This window comes from Phaenicophaeus curvirostris, chromosome 8 (assembly GCF_032191515.1).
Source record: "Phaenicophaeus curvirostris isolate KB17595 chromosome 8, BPBGC_Pcur_1.0, whole genome shotgun sequence".
Lineage (NCBI taxonomy): Eukaryota > Metazoa > Chordata > Aves > Cuculiformes > Cuculidae > Phaenicophaeus > Phaenicophaeus curvirostris.
Window position 1 is genome coordinate 21382698 of NC_091399.1, and position 27949 is coordinate 21410646.

The 27949-nt window shown below is 40.8% G+C and overlaps 1 protein-coding gene across 1 annotated transcript; it reads right to left on the reverse strand.

Annotated features, from left to right (window-relative positions):
- Positions 1–4431: 4431 nt before the first annotated feature.
- Positions 4432–27731, reverse strand: MTF2 (metal response element binding transcription factor 2). The gene is made up of 15 exons (XM_069862742.1): positions 27516–27731; positions 18952–19150; positions 18723–18804; positions 17126–17221; positions 16653–16753; positions 16159–16307; positions 14811–14906; positions 13709–13777; positions 12728–12851; positions 10637–10704; positions 10073–10243; positions 9353–9461; positions 9128–9186; positions 8892–8996; positions 4432–6848 (listed from the first exon to the last, which is right to left on the reverse strand). The coding sequence occupies exons 1-15, from the start codon at positions 27518–27520 to the stop codon at positions 6494–6496; spliced, it is 1788 nt and encodes a 595-aa protein (XP_069718843.1). The 5' UTR covers positions 27521–27731; the 3' UTR covers positions 4432–6493.
- Between the last annotated feature and the right edge of the window lie 218 nt (positions 27732–27949).

Here is a 27949-nt window from a genome sequence, read left to right on the forward strand (position 1 = left end):
TCCCTTCAGGACAGCCAAATGAGTACAATTAATATACTTCAGGCTCTGTCCCCTTTGTGCAGAGAGATCTGTTTACGCTTGCATCACTGTGTGCATGATGCTGCACCAGCTCAGCAAAGGGGTGACCAAGACATCTACCTCTGGTATCTGACATCCCAGCTCAGACCTCCAAGAGAGGAGCTCTGCCAGGTTTTCCATTGTGCCTCCGACGGTGGTTGTACATCCAGGGGTGAAGCAGCAGTGCGCTGGCCGGAGCTGCTCACGAGTGCAGGCTGCTCCGATCAAGGACGCAGCACTGACCTGCAGCAGTCAGGAAGCAGGAAAACAACAAGTGTCAGAGTTCATCTGGAAGGGACTGTTAGCAAGGAAGAGCTCTGACTGTATTCTCTCCCCACTCAAGGTTCATTACAGAAAACAAAACAGGGAATAACTCAACAGTAACTGTGCTTTGACTCTGGCAGCTGGAATGTGCTCATCATAGGTGACAGATCTACCATTTTAACTTGCAGCTAAATGAAATCTCATTTGGATTTTGAAGAGTAGATTGCTTTTCATCATAGAAAAATTTACAAAGGAAAATGAAAATTAATTTTTTTCTTAATAACCTTTTTATTTTTTAAGACTTGCAGATGTTGAATAAAATTATGCAAAACAGATTTCCAATAAATTAAGTTTAAACCTGTGTTTGTGTTCATTTTATAATGTTAAGCATCCTTCCTTCATATGAAGGCTGCAAAATATCGAGAATGCCAACCTAAGAATAGTTTTTTTTTTTACTAATGTGCTTTTCATTTCTTCCGCATGCAGTGCTCAAAAATTCAGTTGTTCTTCACTGTAACCAAAAATCAACTTGAACAGTACAGATAACTTAAGATTCATAGAGGTGTCAGGTCAGAATGACACCAGCCTCTGATGTCGGTAACAGAAAATGCATTTGGCTTTGAAGTTAGCAGGTGCAGGTCAGGAAGGAGCCTTCCTCCCCCCAGATACTTGCACTCTGTATCACACCTGTGGTTTACTGTGTGCCTGCACACAGCCCCCCACACCCCAGCATCACTTGCAGTTCTGCAGGCAGGGAGGTCAGAAGTGAATCCAGGAAGAACCCCAAGTACTGCCTGGTGCAAAGTGACAGCAGAGGTCACTGATCCTGTGGAGACTGGCGAGATGCTGTACTCGCAGCACGAGACTGCAAAACCTGGGTCAGGACAGCTCAGCCTTAAACCAGCACCTGGGGCTGAGAGGACATGTTGGCAACTGAACAGAGTCCCCTAGCTGAGAGGTACTTGTTAGCAATGAAACCAAGTCCCAAGTTTCTCACCTCAAAAAGGTGAGAGGCAACATCCCAAGGAACAGATCAATGGGAATTTATGCTTGTGCTACCTCAGAAAGAAAGCAGCAAATTGACACTTGCACTCAAAACCACAACAGCCACCTGTCCTCAGCAAGGGTTTCACAGAAGGTACTTTGTCTCCATAATGTTAAGTTGTGCACAGGCTTATACGCTTCCCACTTACAGTAGCACAGGTGTCATGTGAAACTGAGAAAAAATTTTAAAAGAAGGAAAAAAAAAGGTATTTTTCAGCAGCAAACACTGACATCTGATGACCTGCTGAGTGCTTCCATTAATTCTATTTCCCTTCTCTAAAGAAGCAAGTTATTTCACAATGTAAATATTTTCATTTCTGATGAGGTACAGTCAACATCTTAAAATAAACACCTAAGCAAAAATAGAATGAAGAAAGCGTTACCATAAAATATGATCTGTACCAGTTAACAATTACATCTATAAACTACCAGTAGTTGATACGTAATGATTACACATCATTCATAAAAGAATATGCAAGATCCTCAGGCTAAAAGCTCGAAAGTTTGGAGCAGTTTTTTCAGCTTAATCAAGTAACACGCATGACAAATCTGAGCTTGTTCACCATCCGGAGGAGCTGGGGCCTGTCCGGAAGCCTGCAAACCGCATTGTTCAAGTAATGAACAGGAACTTCCTCTTTCATGCTGCAGCAGATCTCAAACGCAAGGGCCCAGCATTCCATTGCCAGACGGAGCGATCTGCAGTGGCAGGAACATGAAAAGGTCCCTGCGCAATGAGAACTGTGAATAGCTGCGCTGGACAAAGACACTAGGGATGCAGCCGAAGTTCCCTTTGCTGGTCTCACAGCTGCACTGCAAGAAGCCACACCCCGAGCCTTAACTCCTTCCTACATACGACACAACAGTCCTGCACCTCACACTGCCACGAGCCCATCACACATCTCCCCTCAGAGCCCATGATTGTGTGGTATGGCTGTAAGACCACCTTGTTAAAACTTTTATTCTACCAGCCACAGCAATTATTTTTTTCCTTCCCTGAGTACTTTTAAAATAAGCATTTACACTACAGCCAGTCCTAAAGACTCATTATGCCCAATAGTAATTAAGACAGTCTGGAACTAGGTACATTGACCTGCATCTGAGGACTCAAAAAACAAGCTCCTGGGCCTTCCCTACTTTCAAAGAACCATTCTGAGACTGCTTCATTTTAAAGCTTGCCAGCTTCTGGTGCAGACAGGAAACTTGCAGCTCTTGGTTACTGCTGAGAACAGGCTCCTGTTAAAAGCCCTTCATTTTCCCTGCATTCCCACCTTCCCCCACTCCAGCAGTTCCCTGCCACAGAAACTCATTGTTGGCTTGGGAGGAACACGAGCGCGAAGGTGAGGAAGCACCGTGTCTGCACACCACTGCAGAGCAGAACAAAAGCTGCCTTACTGTATAATTCTGTTTTTAAACCCAACAATTTACTTAAGGTTACTGTTGATTTTTATTACAGGTAAGGATAATAAAGTAATGAAATAATAAAAATAAAAATCAAAACCATTAAGATTTTAGTAGTAGACACCTACACTGCTGAAGTTATACTAGCAGCATCTGAATTCCATCTTCCCCTTTCATGCCATCAGTTGCTGTAGTTGAGGACAGTTAATGAGACCTGGAACCCGTACAGCTCTGTCCCTTTCTTCCTTTAGCATCTACGAAGTCTCCATCTGCTACTTGCCCAACTGGAATAAGGGTGTGTAAGGAGTGGTCGTTCCCCTTTCAAGTTTCTTCAGGGACTGCTCCCTAAGCCTCTAGACCTCACCTATAGGTGATCAAATCAAAAAGAAAGAAAAGTTGTTTTCTACAAGCTTTAGGTTGACAACTGGAATTTTTCCCTCACACATTTCTGACCAAACCAGGATTTCAACAGATCCAACAACTCCACATAGGTGTTAAGCCATCAGCCTGCATTCAGCATTGACCAAAGAGCTGACCATCCTAAACCCTTTTCTACACTTCCACAAAATACCTTTCTCTGCCATCATATTGCAACTACAGTGTTAGATTTCATTCACATAGATGTTAAGGAACAAAGTAGTAACACAACTTCAAGCCTGAAAATGCTACCTGCACAGCCTCTGAAAGATGACTCCTCTTCCCGCTGCACAGAGAGTTGATGCTCTTGTCCACTTCATCCTTATCACTGCGTTCTGACCATTGCCCCATCTCCGGCCTTGGCATGTTCCATCTGAATTCACCAATCTCCTTTCAAAATATAACACTGGTGATCACTTTAGCAGGATGTCCATCAGGTACAACTGGTTTTCTGTTCACTCACCTCTCTCTCCCTCTACTCCCCAGACAAACTGCTTGTCTTCACCTTCGAGGCCTTTTTTGTTTTATTCCTGTCTTCACATTAAAATCTTGACTTCCATATTATACTGAGATTTTTTGAGGACTACTTTGTAATCACACTAAAAAGGCGTGTTACGCATGGAAAAGCATATTTTTTATTCAAAATTCTTCTTGAAGTTTTTGTTGAGAACAACATTTGACAAGCAGTGACCAGTAACGTGCCATTGCTTCCTCGCTGTCTTGTTCACCTGATGCCTGCAGTTTCAGAATGGCCTCAAGAGAGGCTCCACCTATCTGAATACTACTATAATACAAATAACAATAGAAAAATATCAGATCTGGCACACAGAGAAGTGTTTCCAAATCCGTGACCACAACACAGCTGCATTACATGTATTTACAGACATGCACACATACAGTGACCAAGTCACAAACGAAATTGTAGAGTACAGCACATTGGGATTTGTCCACATTGGAGGACAATTCCCACATTCCATTCCCACATACAATGAAATTCACACAAAATGAAAGAAAGGCATTTGTGAGCGTGCTTTAACCCCTACTCTAGCTGTGTCTTCAGCAGCATCACCGCAGCACTTCCCAGCACGACACCTTGTCGCAATGCATTCCTTGAGTGCAGCTGGAACACCAGTCGGGGTCTGCGTGCAGGGCAAGTGTCTCCAGGACAGCAACAGGAAAGCCAGAGAGAGGAATTCAGAATCCCAAGATTCTGCCCAAGAATTCAGAATCAAAACTCATTCTTCTCTCTCAGAAAATACACACATTTAATGTTGGTCTTTTAATTCTAAGAAAAAAACAATTCCAAAAATACAAACTGAACATCAGAGCCAAGTCAACCACCATAATAAAATGAAACAAGGACATTCACAATAGTTAAGTCTATAGACAGCTTAAGTCTGACAAATATCTTCTCCCCCTCCACTAAAGTCCCCAAGTACATTCCAAAATTTATCTTCAAATGAAACTTTATGAAAAATACTGCTGGTGTTCAGTTAGAATTAAAGGACTTAGATAAAGTGAAACAAAGACAGATACTGATGGTGTGAATAGGGTTACAAAGGCTTTACATTTTGATTTATCCCAAGATATAAACATTCTAAAATTAACATGAAGTTGCTGTGTTATCAAAATATTGCAGCTACAGGCAAGGCAACATTAAATTAATAGCTGAGGGTGTAAGAAAAAACCCACTAATTTTAGTGAAGGTAAACAGAAGTGGCAGTTTTTAATTAGCATTTTCATAAAGCTAATATTACCTGGTCAGCAATAAACCAAGCACAGGATAAAGAGCTTTTTCTGCTTCCTTTGGCTACAAGGTGACGTGGAAAAGAAAAATAAATCACCTTTTCAAGATGTTCAAGATGAGCAGAAAAAGTCAAAGTAACAGACTACACAAGCACTAAGCCAGGCAGGACACCTCAAACCACTGTAATTCGTGTGCGTTGCACAGTTTTATCTTGGTGGAAACTAACCATATGAAGTACAGCATAAGACCACCAAAGTAAAAACATCCTTCTGTTTACTCTTTGGCTAAAACCCCCTCAAAAGTAGCAGACAAAGAAAAAAAACATCTAATACGGGCAAGAGACTTTTTCAACTTTTTTTTTTTTTCTAAAAACAAGTAAAATAAACTCATTGATTTAAAACTTGGTACATTTTATAAGAACAAAAGAGGTAAGGTTGCAATAAAATCAGTAATGTTACTTCAAATGGCAACAAACCGCTTGTTGACCCTGTGCAATAATACACTTTGTTCATGGTATCCCTACTGAAGCATGACTGTTTCTACAGGTACACAGGAACCCCGTGTGCAACTCCTGCCAGTCAAGTTTAGAACTGGGACACAGAATTTACAATCCGTGTGCCACAGTAGCTTCCAAATTGCTATTTCTAGTCAAGTTCAGATCCCGCATTGTTTAACAGTTAATCCATGTGGAAAACAAAGGGACATATTCCCTAGAACACACGGACATCAGTGACTGCACCACTGCCAGAATGCGCTGCACTGGTTTGACACTGTCCCTAGCACACAAAAAGCAACAGCACCCAATAAGCCTGAGAAGAAATGCTGCTGTGTAAATACTGGCAACTATTCCTGAAACAGAATTATGGGACGTATTCTCAGAAGCTGCCTGATCCCATAATTTGTATTGCATAGGTCACAACCACACATATATACACGCACGGGTATGCGTGTGCGTATATACACATGTATACACGCACACACATGATCACACACACACAAGAATATATTAAGACGACAATGAAGTCTGGTCACAGCAATTTACAGGCTCATTATATTTTTGTCTTTTTTTCTTTACACTTTGTTTGAAAGAATTTCAGTATTTTACAGTCTTCAGTAGGCATTATATACACTGCACTTATGAAATCTAGAAAGTATTGAAATAGAAATACATTTCTGCAAACATTTGGGTAAGAAAAACCAAAATTTTTCAAATATTTGTGCTATCTACATATTTTCTCTAAATCACAATAACTGTATCCATGGAGTGTTCTCTAGAAAATGTCTTTTCCTTAAAAACATCATGCACATTTTTAAGCAATTGTAACCCAAAATACCCCAACCTAAAACAACCTAACAATGCTCAGATTAAAAAATTTAAGTTTCGGATCAGATCTTAAAAAGATAAGTCTTTATCACAAGAGCTGTAATGATAACAGTTACATGTTAAGGCTAAACTGGTTTTGTTTTGTTTTTATAGACAGATATAAAGATGTTTCTCCCGTGCCTCTGCATAATGAGCTGTACTTACAGATGACAGTGCAGTGAACATAATGTTCAGTCCTACAGTCAGGATGCAGTGGCTCCTTCCCACTCCACAAGGTACTGCACTTTTCCATCAAGGGTCACCCGACGAGCCAACACACGGTACTTTTCCCCACAAGCTATTCTACCTGCTGCACCGAAATAACTAGTGATGGAGTTCTTCAGATGATTGAGCTGCAATTCCTGGTCTGCCAAGTTGTTCAGAATCTCTGTATTGAGTTCATCATACTGGTAATCTTCCTTGCTCTCATCATCTTTTATAATCTCTGAATTTTGAGTCTGGAGTGCTTTTCGTGGAAAGCGACCTCTTCTCCTCAAATGTGGTATTGCAGCAGGCCAGGTCCTTCCTGTACGAGTCCTTTTTCTCGAGTCAGATAAACTATAGAAAAGCCCAGCATTAACTCCAACACGTACTTAACACATGCTTTACAATCAGTTATTTCCATGCAATTCAAACCATCCTTTTTGTTTTATTTTTCATTTATAAAACCACTCAATGACTACATTTATAGATGACTATAAATGTCACTTAAAATAACCATTATTTACATAATGAAAACTGTACTAATTTAACAAAACACCAGAAAAGTCAGCTATATTATATTAATTTATGCCTACGTACATTGAGTACTGTTGTGAAACAGCTTAATCCCACTCTTAAGCAAATTTGAAGAAAAGTCTTCAGAGAAGCAAATGTGCCTAAACTTGCAAATTGAATATACATCTTTATCACACACTCAGGCCTCAATGACAAAAGCTGTACTATAAAAGAAGTGAGACTTAATGGTAATTAAGAATAAAAGAAAAATAATTTATGCAGTTATTTTTTCAAGCTGAGTTTATCTCAATAAAACTCTGAAATACAATAATAAATATTACAAAATATTTTCTACCTCACTACTTTCTATAGTACAAGTGACTTTCTAAAGCTTGACTATATGTGGCCAGAACAAAACATACATCCAAAACTCAGATTTATACCTGGTAATGAAAAAGGAAGCTTCTGACTATCTAAGAATAACCCACCATCCAAATAGCAAGTGTCCTAGATATAAATCCTTACATAGAAACCTACAACTATAATTTGCACATACTGAAGCATGTTTGGTAAGTCCTAAATTAAATACTATGGAAGCTTTGATCTAGACTCCAACAGAACATCCTGAAGAAAAAGTGCATCTTTTTAACATCACAAAAAGGAATGCAATAAAGGGCAGAAATACAAAACAGTAATTAAGTCTGTAGGCTAAACATAAGCTTTTAAAACCAGCCTATTTGTAGCAGCAATGCACAAAGATGACTCCTGAGAGCACCTGATAGCACGAACCAAAAATAGAGGAGACAAAATAAGCAGACTGAGAACCCATGTACCTCAAGAAAAATTTGCAGGAAAAGTTCTGAACTTGAACTTCTCAAGGAACAATTTATTTGCAGAAAAGCTGATGTAGCTAATGATTTGTTCATCAAGACTGTGCCAAAAATTTGTCATGCTCTACTGGCTGTAGAAAAGAATAGTAAATATGCTGTGATTTAACATGAACACATCAACCTACAAACAAGAGCTGCCCGCAACCAGTTCAGCATATGCAGCAGCTCTCTTGTAGCCTGTATTAGAAAAGCCAGCTCAGAAGTGTTGATGGAGTTTTGATTCTGTTCTGTAAATGTAATGTAACTACACAATTCACATCCACAAATAACAGGAGTTCATGAGCACAAAATCACCTCATTCTGTGTTGCAAGTAGAACTAATGAAGACCAGTTCTCTTTCTCTCCATTTCTTTAGACTTCCCCATGCGATTGACAGCTCTGCTCTGGTCTCAGCTGCTCATTACTCTAAATCCCAGCAAGTCACCACACTGTCAATGCTACACCCCTCCATGTACTCTCCCTCTAGTTCTACAACACTTACCACCAATTCACACCTACTATGACCGTGTCATGATTTAAGTCAATCTCCTACCTCACTTTCCACCTTTGTTTTGCCAAAGCTTCAACTGAAAAAAAAACAACCAAACCCAAAAGTGCAGCCCTGGCAGGGACCAGGCCACAGCTGATCAAAAACTGTCTGTCTTTTCCTAAGTGTGGGTCGCTGGGCTGGGCCTATCTCATCCAACCACTTGTGTCCATGGATCTTGTCAGACTGCAATTTCTCTGTATCTACCTGGATCAGATGTTGCGGCAGTTACCCAGCAGGTTCCAAACTTACCGAGAGTAGAACAGAACCTCAGGTTTTAAGAAACCCAACTTGGAACTCTATATGTCAGGCTTCCGCAAGATCTTCTTGCAAGATCCCCACAAGTTCTGCTTTTCAGTGAAGCACTGCCAAACCAATCGTCTACTGCCACCCCTTTGCAGAGGATTTCACTCAAACTACTGTATTGCAAATCTTCATCTTTATAGCAGACAGTAATTAAATAGTTACCTATAATGTCTGGGAATGCTAGATGAGGTAGTTTCTTTCATACTGGCAGCACCTGTGGATTCCACATCTGAGGTATTGGATGAATGTGCAGTTCCATCAGATTTCCTGATGGAAAGATAACAGGGTTGTCATTAAATGAAAACAATCTTATATTAACAACTGAGCTGACATTTCAGAAGCAAACAGATACATGACATGGTATTAGTGTTTTACAGGTATTTCTTTTTGTAATTTACCCAACAGTGCAGGGTAATTCCAAGGCTGGAGAGTCCATCACTGGAACGGGTTCGTTATCCTAAGGAAAAAAAAGCACTTCAACTTCAGTTTTTATTGCTGTAGCAATTTTGTTTGAGGGTAAGTGGGGAAATATCATGGTTCAGATTAAGCGGTTACGTTTTTCTTAAAAAAATAATAATCCAGTTAGAGGGAAAAGGGGGGGAAAAAAATATTCCAAACCTTACCAGAGCAGACGACTCTGGAGTTTTGTGAATCATTTTTCTTGTATAGGGACCAGGTGGACGACCTACTGATTTTTTTTTCCCCTTTCTTTCTATACCATTACTTAATTCCCTAGAAAAAAATTTTTGTTTGGTTCTGTATTATTGAAGACAATTTTCATTGAATACATGTTTTCCTTCGGCAACGAACAAACGATTAGATGTCTATTGCTAACAAGTTTTTCTGGTAAATCATATCAGGTACAAAGCTACATAATTTCGCCTCTAGAACAGCAAACAGATACAAGATCTTTATGATAACATTACTGATTCCCTAATGCTGAAGAGGAACAAGTAAGTGTTAAACGTTGTTTATTCGTATGATGACACTTGGTAAGAGATGGCACATTCAGTAACACAAATTACAACTTCATACCATACTTCCTATTTACAATTCCAGTTACATTATTGCGTAAGAAGTTTGGAGAGACTGTTTCCCAAATTGCAGCAAAATTGGGGTATTTTCTACTGTTCTCACAGCTAAATTTCATGTTAAGTTTGTTTTGGTTTTTTAAGAAGGACTTTAATACAAAACCAACTGAATTTGTTCTAAGATCTTGTTCTCAAAAACAGTCCACCTTCACAGTTATTTCAAAAATACATTTTTTGTATGAGAAGGCCTTTTGTGTACCCAAAGTAGCCTTGATTTACTACAGCAGTGCTAGAACAACTAGATTATTTTACCTCACATCAGGGATTGGTTTAGATGATTTTCTGCCTTTAATTTTGAACTCATGAGAAGTTCCCTCTGGTTCTTTCTCAGCCTTTAAAGCAGCATTGGGTGGCACAGGAGGAACACGAATTCTCAAGCCAAACAAATGCTTCTTTTTCTTTATTTCTTTTCCAGACATAAACCTAGATGATTTTAAATTAAGTGTTAAAACTCCGACTCCAGGGAAAGCAATTTTTAAAATATCAGTGTATGTGCAAAACAACATGAACGTTAGAATAGCCATTCTAATGCTATTTTATCCCCCTCTTTCCCCTAACCCCATCCTCACTCTCAACTACAGGAAGTGATGTGGAAAGAGGATGGAAGTTAAAACCATTTTTTCCTCATGATCCAAGTCCCATTCACAGTTATGTAGTGTTATGGTTTGAAATAGGAATATATATAGTATTTAAAATTTAAGTGTTATATGACATGCAGCCAAAGCCATTATCAGACAGACTGAACAAAGTAGCCAGTTACCTACATCACATTCAATAGGCAAACAACATTTAAAACTAAAAATACCAATAACTTACATGGCCTTGTAATCATTTAATGCCTCCAGTACATGCTCATATCTTTCAGATTTTGGTGTATCTGCCAGCTGTGAAGTATTAAGATATCATTTAATTTGTCCATTCTTCAGTAACAAAGATACTAGTTACTTCAACTTACAGCAACTACAGATTTGGATGTGAAGTACATTTATTAAGTTTTAGCTGTGGAAACTACCTAACCCCAAAGGATTACTAATCATTGCCCCATATATTCCGTGGATTTAAATACACTGAACTCGCACCAGGATCAAGCCCGTGCCAAAGAATAAGTTACACTATTAAGAAATGCAAGGAAAACAAAGAGCATACTCAAAGAACACGATACTAGCTTGCCCTTCCAAGACTGCTAACAAGAATTCTTCTGTGGCATTACATACTCCCAAATCAACTGAGATGGCAAGCAAAAGGTAACTATTGACACAAAAACTTGGTTATTTTATTGGTGACCAAAATCCTGCCTCAGGATTTAATCCCCATTTTTACCAATGTTATTCAACGTGACAAAAAAAATGAAATAGGCTCAGAGAAGTTATTAGTTTTAAATAAAGCAAATCCATTTTTATGCCCCTTTTGCTAAGGCCCAGTATAATTTCCCTTCTTACACCAAAGCCTGAAGTAGCCAGTCCCCATTAAACTACCAAAACCTGGAATCTTCTCAAAAAATTGCTAGATAGCTTTGCTCTCCTCACCCTCACCAGGCTGCTCTGACCAGCTGTTCTGACACAAAATTAGGCTAAATCTAAAGAAAGTTATGTCATGTGAAATGAACATTAGTTTCTCCTACATTTCCTTCAATACTAACAAAAAACAAAAGCTGAAATTAAGCATTGCTTATGTATTTGTTAAACTGCGCAGTACAACAGCCAGAACATTTCATTCTTTGAGAAGGTGTTGTGAAACTACCACATTTTGTACAGCTTTTTAATTAAAGCTTGAGACTTAGTATGACAGAATTACTGAGTTGCTATGACTTAGCTACATCCCAAAGTAAACTAGGTGTGTATTCATAATGACACCAATTGTCTTTTTAGTAATGCCTGTGTTTGCCTTTCTCACAAACTATTGACACTGATTGTCTAAACATGCATTTTAAACGTCTTCCATTTTTCTATGAAAAGCACTTGCTCATTTAAGCAAAGAACATACATTTGATTCTCAAACCGTGTCTGCTAGTAAATGAATTAGTTTTATACTTTTCAGTAAATTCATACAAGCAGAATGCAGTCATGATAAGAACATTTTAAATCAGTTACATCTGCCACTTGTATTAAAAAAACTTCAAAACCCTAACAGTGTTTATGCACATAAAAAAGTGTGTCCTCTACTAGCAGTATGCCAGTTTGAATTTAGACAAATTTTGTATCCAATCTTACACGCAGAAACAACTCTCTACACTGCTCCTCTTTGTTAAAAGTGAGGTCAGTTTGCTTGGGGAAATAGATTTCCCTTCATGCTAAGATAAGTGCCCAGTAAACCCTACCGCTGGAAAAGTAATAAACATAGTAGTGAACTGAAACCAAGATGCCTTGACAAGTAGCAGAACGAAGACTGGAAAGGGATCAAAACCTTTAGACCTGGGCACAAACTGATAACCCCCATCATGTCTAGAAGAGGGAGAACGAGGAAACATTTGCATACAATAATGTGTTATGTTACACCTTAAGGACTTTGGAAATGTCTCCATACATGATATACTCTGTACTCAGTTCCACATTTAGGTTTTCTGGTCTGTGCACATGAAAATATCTAAACATGAGAATGATAAAACAAAAGAAAAGGAACATACATGCAGCAGAACAAACAGCTGAGTATAAATGAAGTTGCTGTGCAAATAATAAAGTAACAGCTGCATGGACCACTTCAGAAGTTTTACAGCTCAAAAGACATAAACCACTGAAAGCATTCTATTTCTGCAAAGAAGTTAAAGATGGTCGTCTCATTACTTAGGATTACCAGATTTTAAGGTAATAAAGGTTTTAACATGCAGAATAAAGCAGTCCATAGGTCACTAACTTTCAGGACATATATATGCACCATGAAGAAAAACAAGAAAGTATTCTCATCACTTACCTCACCAGGATGCAATCTATCCCAGTTTTCATTTATGTAGGCCATGAGTTCAAGCTCTGAATCAAAGTATTTCTTCTTATGAATAACACTTAGGTTGTAAAGGCATAGATGTGCTATATCTACCCTAGAATTCAAAAATACTTGAATAAAAATCAGAGAAAATGGTCTCTTTCAGTTGTTGTTCTTTGAAATATTTTGGTAGAAAATATATTAGCACAATATAGTTCAAGGAACACAAAGCATAACTTAAAACACTCAATTCAGGGAACGCTATCATCAAGTCTCCTGCCACTTCTCTTCCTTGAGTGATTCCTTCTGCTTTCAATCTTACATTAATCTCTGCCTCACCTCATTGTCATGATGTTCTTTTCAACTCCAAAACTGCTCTAAACCATGGGATACGACGTTAGTTTTAAGCCGTACCAGAATGTATAAATTCTGAATTCATGCAAGTATCTTGGTGAACTAACTTTCAACAAGATAATTTCCACCATGTATTTCATTACCACACATATCCACTAAACTGGATGCAACTTCTAACACAGGTTAGTTTGAAATCTTCAAACTACAACTGACCATTAAGTCTCATCAAGGAAACTATTTTAAGATGCATAGTCTAGTACTCACTACATTTGGCTTATCTAATGACAGGGTCCTAAACCTGCAAGAGTCTTTGTTCAGGTATCACGATCTTTACATTAACAAGTGAGCAATTGCTTGCTACTTTACTGAACAAACCTCAGCATAAACTCCAAGAGCATGTAACTGCAATACATCTCCACATTTAAGGATAAACTTTTCCTCAAAGTCATCTCTGCTTATACAAGCAGCAAGAACAACTCAGAAAATAACTCAAGACAGCAAGCAATTTCCTTTTTTTTTTTTTTTTTTTGCAAGTAGAATCAAAACTACCAAAAGGAAAGCAGATCATGCATTCAACTCACATGGTTTTTTGGGGTTTTTTTTCCCATTCATACTTACCATCTCAAGGGTAAGCGTTTGAGGTATTCTGGTCCAGAACTGCAAACCGAGCAAATGAACGTATAAAACCTAAAAGTATACACATACAGATATGTACATGTGTTTGAGTGGTGGCTGTCTGTACACACACTCTTCGTGGTTTAACATTCTAGTTATTGAAAAAAAGATGGCTAAGCAGGCTAGAAAGACAGCCACAAGATACTTGAGAATGCCTTAGTCCTACTCCTTCCTGTATCAACTTCCACAATCTGTGCTAGTACCCACCGGGCCAGATACACAGTAATTCCTCAATTATATTCTAGTACCACTGTTCCATACTCCCTAAGAAAGTCCTTCAACCTGTGCCAGTAGCAGTGAAGATGCTCTGTAATGTCCCTCCTTCCTTCTCTCAGATGCAGAAACCTGTGCGCTAATGTGAGTGTGCATTTAAAGGACCCATGCATTACAGGATCTCCTTCATACAAACATTCCAGCAAAACCAAGAGCTAAAAGAAAGTATAAAAGAATCCAAGATACTCCTCGATTCCTTTCTCCAGTACACTCTCACATCTGCTTGGAGTTCCTCTTAAAATGGAAGCACATTTCCCTTTGTCCCAACTCATAACACGCTAAAAAGGATATGCAGAGCTCCCCTCGGCCTAATAGTCCTTCCAGCCTTCTCCACTTCCCTACACTATCAGTCCAGGGAACTACCGCACCATGCACTGACAGCCCACCTTGCAGCATGGTGCCACCTGTTGCACACAGTCACCTACACAACGTGAACTTGAAAACCATTCTCTTATAGGCCCAGTGAAGTGGTCTGCTGCAAAGCTCTCACCTCCCAGCACCACACTGTAACAGACTTCCACATGAAATGAAGTCAGTAACAGTTCGACTTCAATTGTCCTTTGGTTACCTCTCCACTACCCCACCCTCCTTCATTAAACTGAAATGAAGATCTGCATTTTTCTGCCACCTGAACGCATGCTTTATTCTGTATAACCTAACAAAACTCACCCACTTTTGGAAAATACCACTGTATTATGGATGCCTTAACAAAAGCGAGATTCCCTTATTATTTATACAAAGACAACCATGACATACAGTGTAAGTTTCTTACCTGTCACCAAAAAGCATGGGCTTTTGGAGGCACTGCACACAAGCCTCATGAAACCACTGCTTACATTTGCAGCACTGCAACATCTTTAGATACCAGCTTCACCAACAGAAAGAAAAACAAGATGGGTTAAAGAAGTAACTGAAAATTGTCCTTTGTTATGGTTTAATTAAATCGCAAAGGATCTTCTAACCCAAAGTGATTTTCACTGCTTATAAAGCAAATGGTCATCTGCAAGGACAGTTCAGTAACAGTCTCACAATGCATCACTACTAGGAAAGAGTGACTATGAATAATAAAAGAAAGTCTAGTAAAAAGGATGAATTAAGTTATTAAATGAAGAAAATAAACTCTAGTTTCCTCTGACAACCAGCTTTTAATTCTTGATAATAAGAACTCCATAAATGCATATAAGCTCCTCTACCGGAGCTTCTCATGTACCGGATTAGATTCCTTGTTATTTTCCAAAGCATGACACAGCAGCATTAAGTCACAAAAATTAGTTCTGAGGATTCAGCTACTTGAATCCTCAAAGTGAATCTCTTGGTTAACATTATTTTTTCCTTTACTTTTTTCAGATTCTCCTTTGAAAAAAGGAATCATGCAAAACTGAAGGCAACATTTGTCCACACCTGCAAAACTCTCAAACCTGTGCATATAAACTCTAAAGCCTCACTTCTCTGTGGGATTCTCGATTTGCCTGGACTTCAGATCTTCAAATGTTCATTCACACACCCACGCAGACACCCAAGTTCTTATTTCTACCTACTTAGAAGTCCTCTCCTTGCCTTTCTTCTAAGAAAGAATTAGCACAGGGCTCTAGTGCTGTAAGAGGACAAAAAGTCTTTCCCTAGCCAATAACTACAACCCAGGATATGATGTTATGAACCAGATAGTTGTCTATTCCAACAAAATTTAATCAACTCCTCTCCAGATACACTTACATTTGTGACTAATGCCAACAGAATTTGTGACTAATTAACACCAGAAAAACACTGCCTAGAATTGCAAGATCAACAAAAAACTCCATCCGATCTCAACGCAATTACAGCAGCAATGCAAAAAAATATGTTCATGCTTGCATAGAATGGACTGTGATGATATGTGGTGGTCACAGGGCAAAATTAAAACCAACTAGAACATCTGATGGGAGAAAAGACATTAATGTGTTTCCCATGAGACATTTTATATATGTATTGACATACATACAATTCCAAATTCCACTTTGAATCAACTTTAACACCTATGCACAACACAAACTAACAATTTCAGACAAACATTTACAGAATCAGGTCCAAAGTTTGCAGCTCCATTAGGGAGGAAAGTTCATATATATTATCTATTTACTTACTCTCCAGGTCCTCCACAGTAGCAGTAACACTGCTGGACATTGGTTTTATGTCCTGCATCCCACTCAAGGTCTGTTGCATTATATGGTAACGTTTGTTTCATGACTTGCAGTGCTTTGGCATTTGGTCCCTTCTTAAGCGCACCACCCCTCTGGGCCAAAACAAATATATTAGTTCACAAAGACAATATCTTTCTGAAACTTACAAATTCTTTAATTCGCAAGTTAAATGTTTTTCTATAATAAACTAAAAAACTTTCAATCTGTATGCATGTTTTAATACCAATATAGTTGTTGAAAAATATGTTGAAAGCCAGATGTCATCTATTTCTAAAATAAATATTCATTTCCAACATATAAAACCTCCATTCAGATCAGAGTTCACAAAACAGAAAACATTAGAAAAGCCATTTCTTTTATTTTTTTTCTGTTTCAACTTCAAAACCAAAGTATGTATGCAATATGGGATGTTTTAAGAAATGTTTTGAGAAACACACCTTTGTCGTTGTTGCAAAGACACACTGTCGACAGAGCCATTTATCATCTGAATCAATCACACTGGCATCAATATTTGGTGTGTGACACAGCTGATGATAACCTGTATAGGAGACAGTAATCAACATGTTACTAAAATGGCAAAAGAAGATTAGAAAGGATTAGCTATATATTATTTTAATGAAATTATAAGGCATTACCCATTATTAAGTGCCAAAAATCCAATCAGAAAGATCGGCAACACATTAAAAACAGTTTAACTTTCCTTAATAGGAAAAAAAACCCCTTTACTTCCAGAACAGACATTAGTCACTTGAGCACAGGTTATCATTATTCACTGGGCTGTTAACAGCTGCTAAGGGCTATAAATTTAAGACCAGCTGAGCAGCCTGTCACAGGCAGGCACTTATCCTCCTTCAGGAAGCAAATCAAAACATCTTTGTAGAATGCTTTAAATAGAACGAACTCCAGTTACCTTGCCCACATTTATCACATATAACTATTTCGTTCGGTGCTTCTGAATACTCTTCCTGACATATTGTACAGACCATTTCCCCACTTTCAGTGGCTCCTAGACAAAGACAGAAGGGTGGTTATTTCTGAGATGACATCTGCAGTTGGAATGGTGACCACACAGACGGCTTTTCTGTCATCTCAGTTACAGACCAGTGCCTTGCAGAAACAGCCAGAGGCCAACTCCTTAACAAAATCAAATTCAGACATTTTGTACAGAGTGTATGTGTCAAATATTTACATTGCTTGTCACAAGCTATCAGATATTTATAGGCTAGATGTCGTCTATTTACTATGCAGTCCATGGTTGCTTGATATGAACAATAAAAGTTAAGTAACTGAATAAAAACAGTAAATGAGACTAAAAATACCTACAAACAAATCCTATCTGGACAACCGATAAGATGTATTCTTCACGTACAGTAGTTTGTGCTTCTTGTAAAAATGTGCATAATTTGGTGAATATCTTTTTGACAGATCTGCACCTGGTGTTTTAATATTAACTCCAACACTTAAGAAATGTTATTCCTTGTCATACATTTCTGCAAGCATATGAAACCACATAGTAACAGGGGAGGTAAGAAAGGAAATGTCAGCTTGAAAACTGGAAACAGAACTACATCTTGCTCCAATTATACCACATATCAATGTAAAAATTTGGATTAAAATACAAGTTACTTAATCTACATTTTATCACACTCAGTTTGATACTTAAAATAAGTGAATCAGAGCTCAAACTAGCACTACACAGAAGTAGAACAGTGTTATTGTAAAACCTTCTCAGAAATAAAGCAGTTGATTTTTTGCTTTTATGAATGCAAAGCTTCTATTAACTGATAAGGTGTTTCAAAACATCGAGAACCGGCAAGAGCCAGATCAGATTCCCATTGCCTTTATACAATGAGGAAATTGTAACTGATTTTCAGAATGTGCCACTGAAATTGTCATCCATACTTCATTAGCATTATATATAGACATACTAGCTACTCCCCAAACAGCTGAGAAGTCAAACCTAATGTCTCATTTGATAATTGGACATTTCTTTATATCACATGAACACTCCAAAATCTGTAATGATTTCTTATGAGCAAGATTTATGGCGTTATTGTTAAACGCGAGAACTCCATTCAGACTTAGTATTTTCCAGCCTTTGGTTTCTTTCCACATCACATTGTTTCAAGTGAAAACAATAGGAGGACATAAACTTGGTGTAAATTAGGGCCCGGGGTTTTCTGTTAAGACAGTATTATACTCTCCAAAGAAATTCACATGTGATTATTTTTAGAAGTGATCTCCCCGCCCTGCACATAGCTATGTGGAAACAGAAAAAAAAAAAACCCTGAACTGCAACGATAGAGAATTTGTCTTCTTTTTAAACTCTGCTAATTAAGTCGCTCTTTAAGATACAAGAATATAATCACAGAATCCCAGAATAACCAGGTTGGAAGAGACCCACCGGATCATTGAGTCCAAGATGTAACGTAATAACGTCTTTTAACCAGTACAGTAATCTAAACAAATAAAACACCAAACAATGACTACTTGACTGAAGCTCTTGCCTGTTTGTATGTCCTTCCAGAGAACCCAGGATTTGGAACTATCTTCAAATATAATGAAGCAGTTCTGTTTCAGTTTGTTTATCTGAAAAATAAAAATACAGTAGGAGCCATGAGTGAAAGGACTGAACAGAAGAACATATTTCAACACTAAGTCAGTGAGACAATAATATACTGTAACATTCAACAAACATATATTCTAAGACTCCGGTGAGGCTAACAAGTTGTTTACCTTTTTGATAGTTCCAAGATAAAACAAGCCATCTGACCACCTAGCTAGGACATCCTGACCTTCTTCAAATTTACACAGTGGCTTCTTGGCCTTCTGTCCATCATGTAACGACAGCTTGGTCAGAGATGCTGAGGTCTTATGGCTTCGACGTACAGGAGACCGCTTATGGACCAGTGAATTACCCACCACCGTAGAGTCTCTAAAGAAAGGGAAGCAAGAGAAATGGTAATCAGAACTAGGTTAAAGTAAGAAACCATACATTTTAAATAGTAGTACGATTCACAGCTAGAACTCACTTAGATAATTCCAGAACTCCAGGTAACTAAAAACCTGCTCACATTTTCAGACTCAATACCTTCAGAAGCAGCAGCACCTCTGCTAATGTAAGAGTCTACAACTTTTGAAAGAGACAAGTTTATATAAACAGAAATCTTCTATGAAATGACTAATGCAAGTAAGGATGGCAAGGTACAAACTTTCCAGCCCAGACTCTTCATGAAGTCATCAGAAGCAAAGAATGCACCAAAACGATATAATACAGGGTTACTTTTGGAAAACCTAAGTTGCAACTTGAGTTGCTGACTGTCTCCTAAAACTCTTAGGAACCCAAAAAGGTCCTAAGTAAGTTTTTTACTACATTACCTGGGCAGGAAGAGTAGTCATCTAAAATTAATGTGGTACTCAGCAGTTAATTACTCAGAAAAACAAAACCCACCCCACAACAAAACCAGGGGTGGGACACCAGGTTGAGTACTACACCAACTCCAGGTCTATGGTTACTCAGGTACCCACAATGCAGCATCGAGCTTTGTCACCAAGCACAGCTGTAGAGATTTCCAGCACAGGAGACATTTCTACACATTACATTTCTAGTGTAAAAAAAAAGTTTTCCTCTGTCAGAATTTGAGAAGAATAAGGAAGGAAATACAAAAGATCTTGCAATGTTTCCTCACACGTGAAACTCAAAATTATAAGTCACTTGGATCAATAATCTTTTTCCTCACACAATCCCACAACATACAGCCTATTTATGCATAAGCAAGCATATGCAAGTGTGAATATGCTATCATGTCAGACTAGCTATCCAATACTGCACTCCAAGTAAAGTGATAAAACCCAGAAAATTATAAAATATGGCCAGGTAATGCACAAGGGAAAACCTCCCTAAGTAACACACAGAATTTGAGACCATAAAACAAAGTTACCACGCCTACATCCACGTGTTTTCTCTCTTCAGAAACCAAATGTATGGTTAACTGACACAGACAAGGACAGATCAGGGAGTTGAACAGGATAGTCAATGGAAAGAGCAAAGATCAACTTCCCTTAGGATATCTCACTACATTATTAGCCTCAGAAACATCTGAATTAATCACAAAGCACCTAAACTCCCAGTAAACGTATCAGTGTCCTACAGTTTGACAAGAATACCTATTAGGACATTAGAAAGATTACTCTAAAGTATCAAAGAGAAGGGAATCCCTTCTCCCTTAAGAGTTTCCTACTTACTTTCAATATGAACATAAAACTGGCATTATAATGGCTCAAACCCAAAAATATGCATAAATGCCAAAGCTAATATTCTAGAAAGCACTCATTTTTTGGTACTAAACAGTTCAAACCAAGGTCAGACATGCGAAAATCAGCTGCTTTAAGCACATTTCTAACTACTGTCAGTCTGAACAGTGACACAGCAGTAAGAGCAGCGTTGGCCCAGAGTGTTCCACCCAGCCCAGTACCTCTGGCACCCTCACACACAACTGGGCCACCAGTTTAAGTCCAGTCTTGTCCCAAATATAAAAGTATTCAGCCAGGGACTAAAGAAGACCAGTGGAACAGACAAAACCTAGAACAGCACTCCTCCCCCAGACACCCACTAGCTCTTTTCCAGTTCGTGGACCCAAAGATCAAGCAGTAACGTCTGCATTCTTTTAGTCCTAAATGGACTTTTCTTCTGCATGTTCTCCTCTGTCTTTTTTTGAACCTGTACAGCTGTACTTCTCCTGGCTTACTCCACAGCTGGCACCTCATCCCTTCACCAACACCCTTCATCACTGCACAGGACAATACACTGCCATTTTCCATCGTCTCCTCCATGCCTCAATGACCATGGTTAGACCTGCCCGGCCACATTTCCCTGATAAAGAAAACCACCAATTCTGCTGCTCCTCACATGAACACTGATTGAAGTTAGTAAGCTCGTGCCATCCATAGACTTTTGTCCCCTCCACTGCAGTCAGGAATCGAGCTAAACATTTCAAAGTATGATTAGAACTGCAGATTCCCATTCTAACTGCTTTCAGACTGTTGTTTATCTTCCTGCTGTGGATTTCTTTTGTTTGCATCAGATTTCATTCACCACTACACTATCCAGTCACTCAGTATTTTAAGTCCTTCTACGCTTTCTATGTTATTCAGAATAACCTCATACCCTTAGAACACGTCATCACTTAAACTTACTCGCTTTTGTACCTCACTACAATATTTTGCCCCTGATCTTGTGCAGCAGTTTAAATTATAGCAGGGTCCTCTGAAGCAGAGCTCCAACCCTTAATGCTTGTTGCAACCATGCTCTTACCTGTACCACAATTTACACATCCAAGTAACCCAACATGCTCAAACCCAAATGTGTTTGAATTCAAGAGAGGAACAAAGGCTTTACCTTCATCAGCTCCTCCAGACCTTCTGACTACACACACACTCATCCAGCTTAGCACAAAATATGCTCATAGGTAAGGCACAGCTTGATCAAAACAGCTGTGAAAGTATAACCTGGTCTCAACTAATAATGATTCATAGAAAGGATTCATGATTACAAGTTGAAATATTCAGATACTTCAAATTACATCCATGAACTTGATTTAGTATATTAAACAGGTCAGTAAGTTGCCATGGGTAGTCCGAAGCACCTAAGCAAATCCACTCGTGCACCTTGGAATGGTCTAACAAATCTAACAGGAGTGCTCTCTGCTAGAGACTCAAAATTTCCTTTCCAGCTTTTTAGCTGGTTTGATTTAAGACACTAGAGAAAGCAGCTAGAAGGCAGAAATGTAGACTCTTTTTTCCCCAGTACTTGAAAAAAGGTGACAGATCTTGTTCAGAATAAGAAAAAAGACACGATCAGTTCATTCGCTACACAATTTAGTACAGATTTCCACTTCAAAAATCAACAACTATTTTTGAGTTCTACATTAAAAAAAAAAGTCTTCAAAAGCACAGGACACTTAATAGCAGCAGCTTGTCCCATAACACCATTCAAATTACAAAAGCGTTGCGCAGTTTTTTTCTGGCACAAGGGACTTAAATGAGTCTGTACATTGACTACACAACAGTCTGAATCCACAATAGCTACTTCAGAGCCTGAAGTGTCTCAATGCTCAGCGAAGGTCTGAGCCAATACAACAGACACTTCTCCATTGTCCAAAATGTGCTCCGTGGCAAGCCACAGTTCATCTAGCACAGACTAAAATAGGGTCAGTTATCACAACAGTCTGACACTTGGAGCTAGCCCAACAGTCCCTTTCCAGAGGGATAAGGGGCTCCTCTTCAGGGAAACATTCCCCCAGCATTTTTGATGGAGATGAAGCAGGAAGAGTTATTGGTTTAATGGGTTGATGTCAATTAGCAAGCTGCAAGTTACTTTAAGGAAGTGTCTCTGAACCTTCTGGAAACTGTACAAGAAACCACAAGAGAGTCAGTGCTGACCAGCGTAGAAACTACACACCTAAAATGTTAATAGCTTTCTGAAATTAATGCAAAGGCTCCACATTTTCCAGAAACTTGCCTTCAAGTCTTTGCTAAAGGTAGCTCTGCAGTACCTTCCTACTACACTGCTTACAGTCACCAACTACATTCATAACCTTTAAGTAACCGTTTCCCCAACATCATAGACTCTTCTCTCCAAAATCTTCTCACTGCAAAACGTCCAACAGATGCCTTGGTTTTGGAAGTCTACTTTATCTCATTTAACTTGCACAGCCAAGCCACACTGCATGTCATCATCCAGCGTGTCCAGCCCACCTTGGCATTACATCCTTTCCTCAATACTGAGTGTTGTGTCTGCATTCTTACCGAAGCACTTGAAATGCAAAGGAAGCACTTATGCGCCCGTACTGGTGGGGGAAGCCAGTAAAATGTTGTCCTGTTGGACTATGCTTCAGTACAGAGGGGCACTATCACCAGTGCTTGAGAAGCTGATCTCCAAGTACTGACAATGCTCACTGGTTTTTTCACCTCAGGGTCCAGGATCGCAACCACGGATATTCTCAAGCAAGGCAGGGAGAAGACTTTCTATCCATCTACTTAATTCATTTACAATCTGCTGCAGCAGCAGGAGATAGCTGCTATTCTTTGTCTGCAGGAATAGCCAACTCTTACCTCTGAAGGCAAGCTACCTAAACCTTGATTTGATTTGTGAACCATGGTAACTGACTACGCATAACAGTATATTTATCAAAACCAACATTAGATTTGCTAGTTTTGACTTGTTTAACCTCTTTATCAGAGGCTAAAAAATGTTAATATTCATTGGGTGCCTTTGACTCCTGTACCTCCCCACAGCAATCCTGCAGAAGGAAGAAGCAGAGAAGTCAGAGAAAAGACACGAAAAGGCTGGAGAATTATAAAGACTGGGCACACTCCGTCTTGTTTCCAAGTACCTCGTTCCTCCACAGCACTGCCAGGTTAAGGTAACACACACTCCCATGCTCTTTCCATTGTAACAACTGCTGTGAAACCACTCCTGGTAAGGTAAACTCCCTTGTTTTTTCAGCCAGCTCAGTTCACTGATTTGTCTCACAGAATGATTTGTCAGCACAACAGCACAAATGCGAACAAGCACCTTGGGACACAAACTCCTCCAGCTGGCACTGCCACACTGCAAGACCAAGCCACAGAGCGTCATGGACAATCCATGCCATCCCAGGAAACTTCTTCCAGAAGCCCTGCACAAATCAAACACTGCAGCAGTAACAGATGATAGCCACCCTGTGAGCACACAGGGTTTCTGAAAGCCAACTTAAAGACACTAAATTTTAACAACTAAGTACCCACAGCATAGTACAAGAAAAGTTTAGCCCACTGAGACAAATGAAAAGTGGGCCCTACAGATAAATAATTTACTCCCAGTAAACAAATCACACTAAAGAGAGAACTAGTTTAGAGTCCAGCAGATTTAGCAAAACGGAATTCAGACTAGAAGTCACACACAGAGAGCATCCTACTGAGACAATTCACACTACTTTAGGATCCCTCTCTAAACTGGAAAATGTGGTATCACACAGGAGAGGAAGATCTAGTGAAAGTATTTACGATCATTAGAGATAATAAGTTTAAATTCTTTGTGACATCACTGCTGATTAATAAGTGTTTCGTCTGAAGCTGCACTTATGAAACTTTGAAGAAATCTGGACAATTAAGAAGGGTTGTAAAACACCAGTTTGCTCTACTCACCTAAAAACTGGACAGCAAACATGCCACAGGGAACAGGGAGTCTCACAAAAGCTCAGAACACACAGAACCATGAGCAGTCTCACACACACTTATCCCACACAACAGCTTGCTCCCCTCCCACCAGCTCTGGAATGATACACTGACTTTTCCAAACACTTTCTATTCAGTTTTCTTTCCCTTAATGTGGATTAATTTTATGATATTTTAAACAAAGCACTTCACAGAAAGTGAACTGAACATGCCAGGTAAGCAGCACGCACTCACAGCCAGAAGGCAGCAGAAAAGACAAATTAATCTTTTCTGAGCACCACAACCTTATCTGGTTTACCCACTACCACATAACCAAGCCCAAGCCACACTTCCAACATAGCCACTCAACTGCAACTGGGATTCAAGATCTCTGTTGGCAGCTGGGAAGATGCTGGATCCCAGCCACATGCTTCTTCCCATCTTCCTTGCATCTCTCTCTCTGCCATTTATGGGTCCCATGCCAAATATTATCTGTTCATTGTGTCAGCCACACCTCCCTCCCCAAATATAAAGATTCTGCTGGGCCAAGAGGACAGACTTCACAGGGTGCTTCCTCCACCTCAACCCAGGCCCAAACTCAGGACCAGTCTGGTTCAAAAAACCAAAGAGTTCACTTTGCATTCCACAATGGCAACCCTGTTGCAACAGTCACTGTGCCAATTACACATGGAAAGCTATTATATCAGTGAAATGCCATGAATTTCCTTCAGGCAGAGGAATAGTACAAATCTAGATTATACTACATCCTTTTATGCTACCCCATATCACCACACGAATATTAAGCATCCAGTGTGCTGTGTCACAGAGCATAAACAAGGTATACTATTTCGTATGTAGGGAAGTAAGGGAAGGACAGTCCTCTCCTGCAAGAGCCATTTGTTTGGGATGGATTGTGTGTGTACACAAACAGAAGGAAGAGAGAACACTGGTACCGGGTCCCAATACACCTCTTCAGATCAGATCCCAACACAAGACCCTCAGCAACAAACCTGAGGGAGCACAGCATGAGCAGGTACCTGAGCACAGAGATGCCAGACAACATACCGACTTGCACTGGGGCTGGGGAGAGAAAAAGGATTTCAGGGGTGATCAAAACCCCATAAAGACAGAATTCCTCCTTTAACATTAGTCTGCAAGGACAGCAACGTTCACAAACACTCCATGGAAAGAAATTACAAATGAACATTCTAAAACAAAGTATTATTATTATTCAAGACATATAGTGAATGAAATATGTCCAGACTCATCAGGAATGCTCTCATCATCAGCTCTCTTTCTCTCAAAAAATACCAAACCCCTTGATTTCACTCCTCCATTAAGACAACCTTCTAGTACAAAGTTATCAACTTGAAATCTAGACTATTCAAATTGTAAATTGAACTAGTTTCAGAGCTTTCACTAACAAGTATCGCCTAGCCCAAAGACCTTCCAGCAACACCTGCAGTTTTACAATTCTTCTCCTGGTGTGTTTTACCCAGAGATATGCCTCCCCTCCATTACCTGTAATGAAGGTGAAATCAACTCTACAGCAGCTCAGGGGTCAGTCACACAAAAACTACTGTCAATCCATAAGCCCTGAGAAGACGGGCATTGCCTTCTAGCCACATGTTTCTCCCCTCAAAGCCTTCTCATGACGTGGGGAGCACAACTGATGCTTTAAAGCAATTTCAAGCACTATATTGGTACTATAGCCATTCACATCTACCTCCAAGGAGTAGAGAAGTCCATTGACAACTAAGAAATAAACCACAACATATTTGTTACAGCTGCTCTCCTCATAAACTGCGCCTGATCTCCTAACAGAGCAAAGGACAAACTACCAAATCTAAGATCAGCTTTGACACTAAGTACCAATGCATCTGGCTTTCACCTATTTAAAAATACATACAGCTCATCAGCTGGTGACTAGCCATAGCGAGCCAACTTCTGAGAAGCAATCTACATCTGATTTAGAATTCCTCCCAGAGCAGAAAAGGCAAGTTCTTGAGAAGCCACACACCTACATTTGGCAAAATAAGAGTTAACTGTGGAAAACATTACTCCTTTACACTGTCAGTATAGATCCATATTTAATCAGCTTTAAGCTCCTGACAAAGATTTTTCTTGCTTTCACTACCTTATTACAAACCTTTTTTCATATTTTTAATATTTGGTTTCCCTCATTCTTCTTCCAACAAAAAGCCACAAACCTATTAACCTGCACTTTAATGCTACAGGAACTAACCTTTCCTTCCTTCCTTCAAGCTCACATGCTCCCAAACTGAGCCCTCAAAAGAGAGGCAGACATTTGTAAACTTTCACCAGCTTGATTACAGACCCCTACCAAACCAAATCAAAACGGAAACCGTTTTCTCATTATCCTTTACTTTTGGGAGTTTTAGTACAGCACATGGAGCGCTTTCCCTCACACCAAGTCAGGAGGAGCCTCGCTCGTCTCTGTTGCTGTACCTGGCCCTCTGAACCCCGGAGCAATCAAGAATCCCACAAACAAGAGACGCCACGCCGCTGTCCCGGCAGACCCTTTGCTCCAGGTCCGCAGGCCGCCGCCTCCTTCAAACAGCACCCGCTGCTCCGCGGGCGAGCCCCGCACCGGCCGCCCTCCCGCCGCCAGCAGCCCGCGCCGCGTCCCTCGGGCCAGCGAGGCGCCGCAGCCCGGGAGCCGAGCGGCTGCGGGCAACAAAAGAGACCGAAAACAAAGTTACAGCGAGCCCCCTCTTTGTGCTGCGCGCTCGGCCCCGACCCAGCCCGGCCGGCGGGGGCCCGGAGCGGGGCCACACCGCCCCTCAGCGGGGCGCACGGGCGGGCGCGGCCCCGCGGCGAGGGGCACGCACAAACCCCGCTGGCACGGGGCACACGGCCGGGCGCGGCCCCGCCGCCTTTGTGTCGGTCACCGGGGCCGCCGCTCGCCACTCCCCCCCACCCCGCCGCCGTCCCGGCCCCCCCGCGCCCCCCCCCAACCCGAAGACGCCGCGGGGCGAGGCGGGGCGGACGGCGCGGGGATGCGGGACGAACGCTGCGGCGGGTGGGGGAAGGGAACGCGTTACCGGCGGCCCCGGCGCCCGCCCCGCCCTCCCGCCCCCCACCTCATTCGGTCTCTCCGGTGGTGCCGACCGCCTCGCGCAGGGAAAGCAGCCGGCGCGGAGCCCGCGCGGCGCGGCCGGGCGCTCGGTGCCCCCCGGCGGCGGAGGGGTCAGAGCCGCCTCACCGCCGGCCCGGCCGCAGCGCCGCCGCTCGCCATTTTTGTTTCCCGCGGAGGAGGCGCGGGTGCATGCTGGGAGCACAAAGGCCCGGCCCGCCCCGCGCCACGCCCCGCGCCGGGCGGAGCGCCGCGCGGAGGGACACGCGCGCGGCTGCCACTGCGCCGCCGCGAACAAAGAGGGACTATTTTCGGCGTGCCGGCGGAAGGAGCGAGCTGTGCCCTCGTGCCGGGACTCGTTGCGGCGGTGCTGGGGGCGACGGCCATTGTGCAGGCGGGGCCACCCGTTCGGCCGCGGCACCGCAGGGCCGGAGAAGGGGG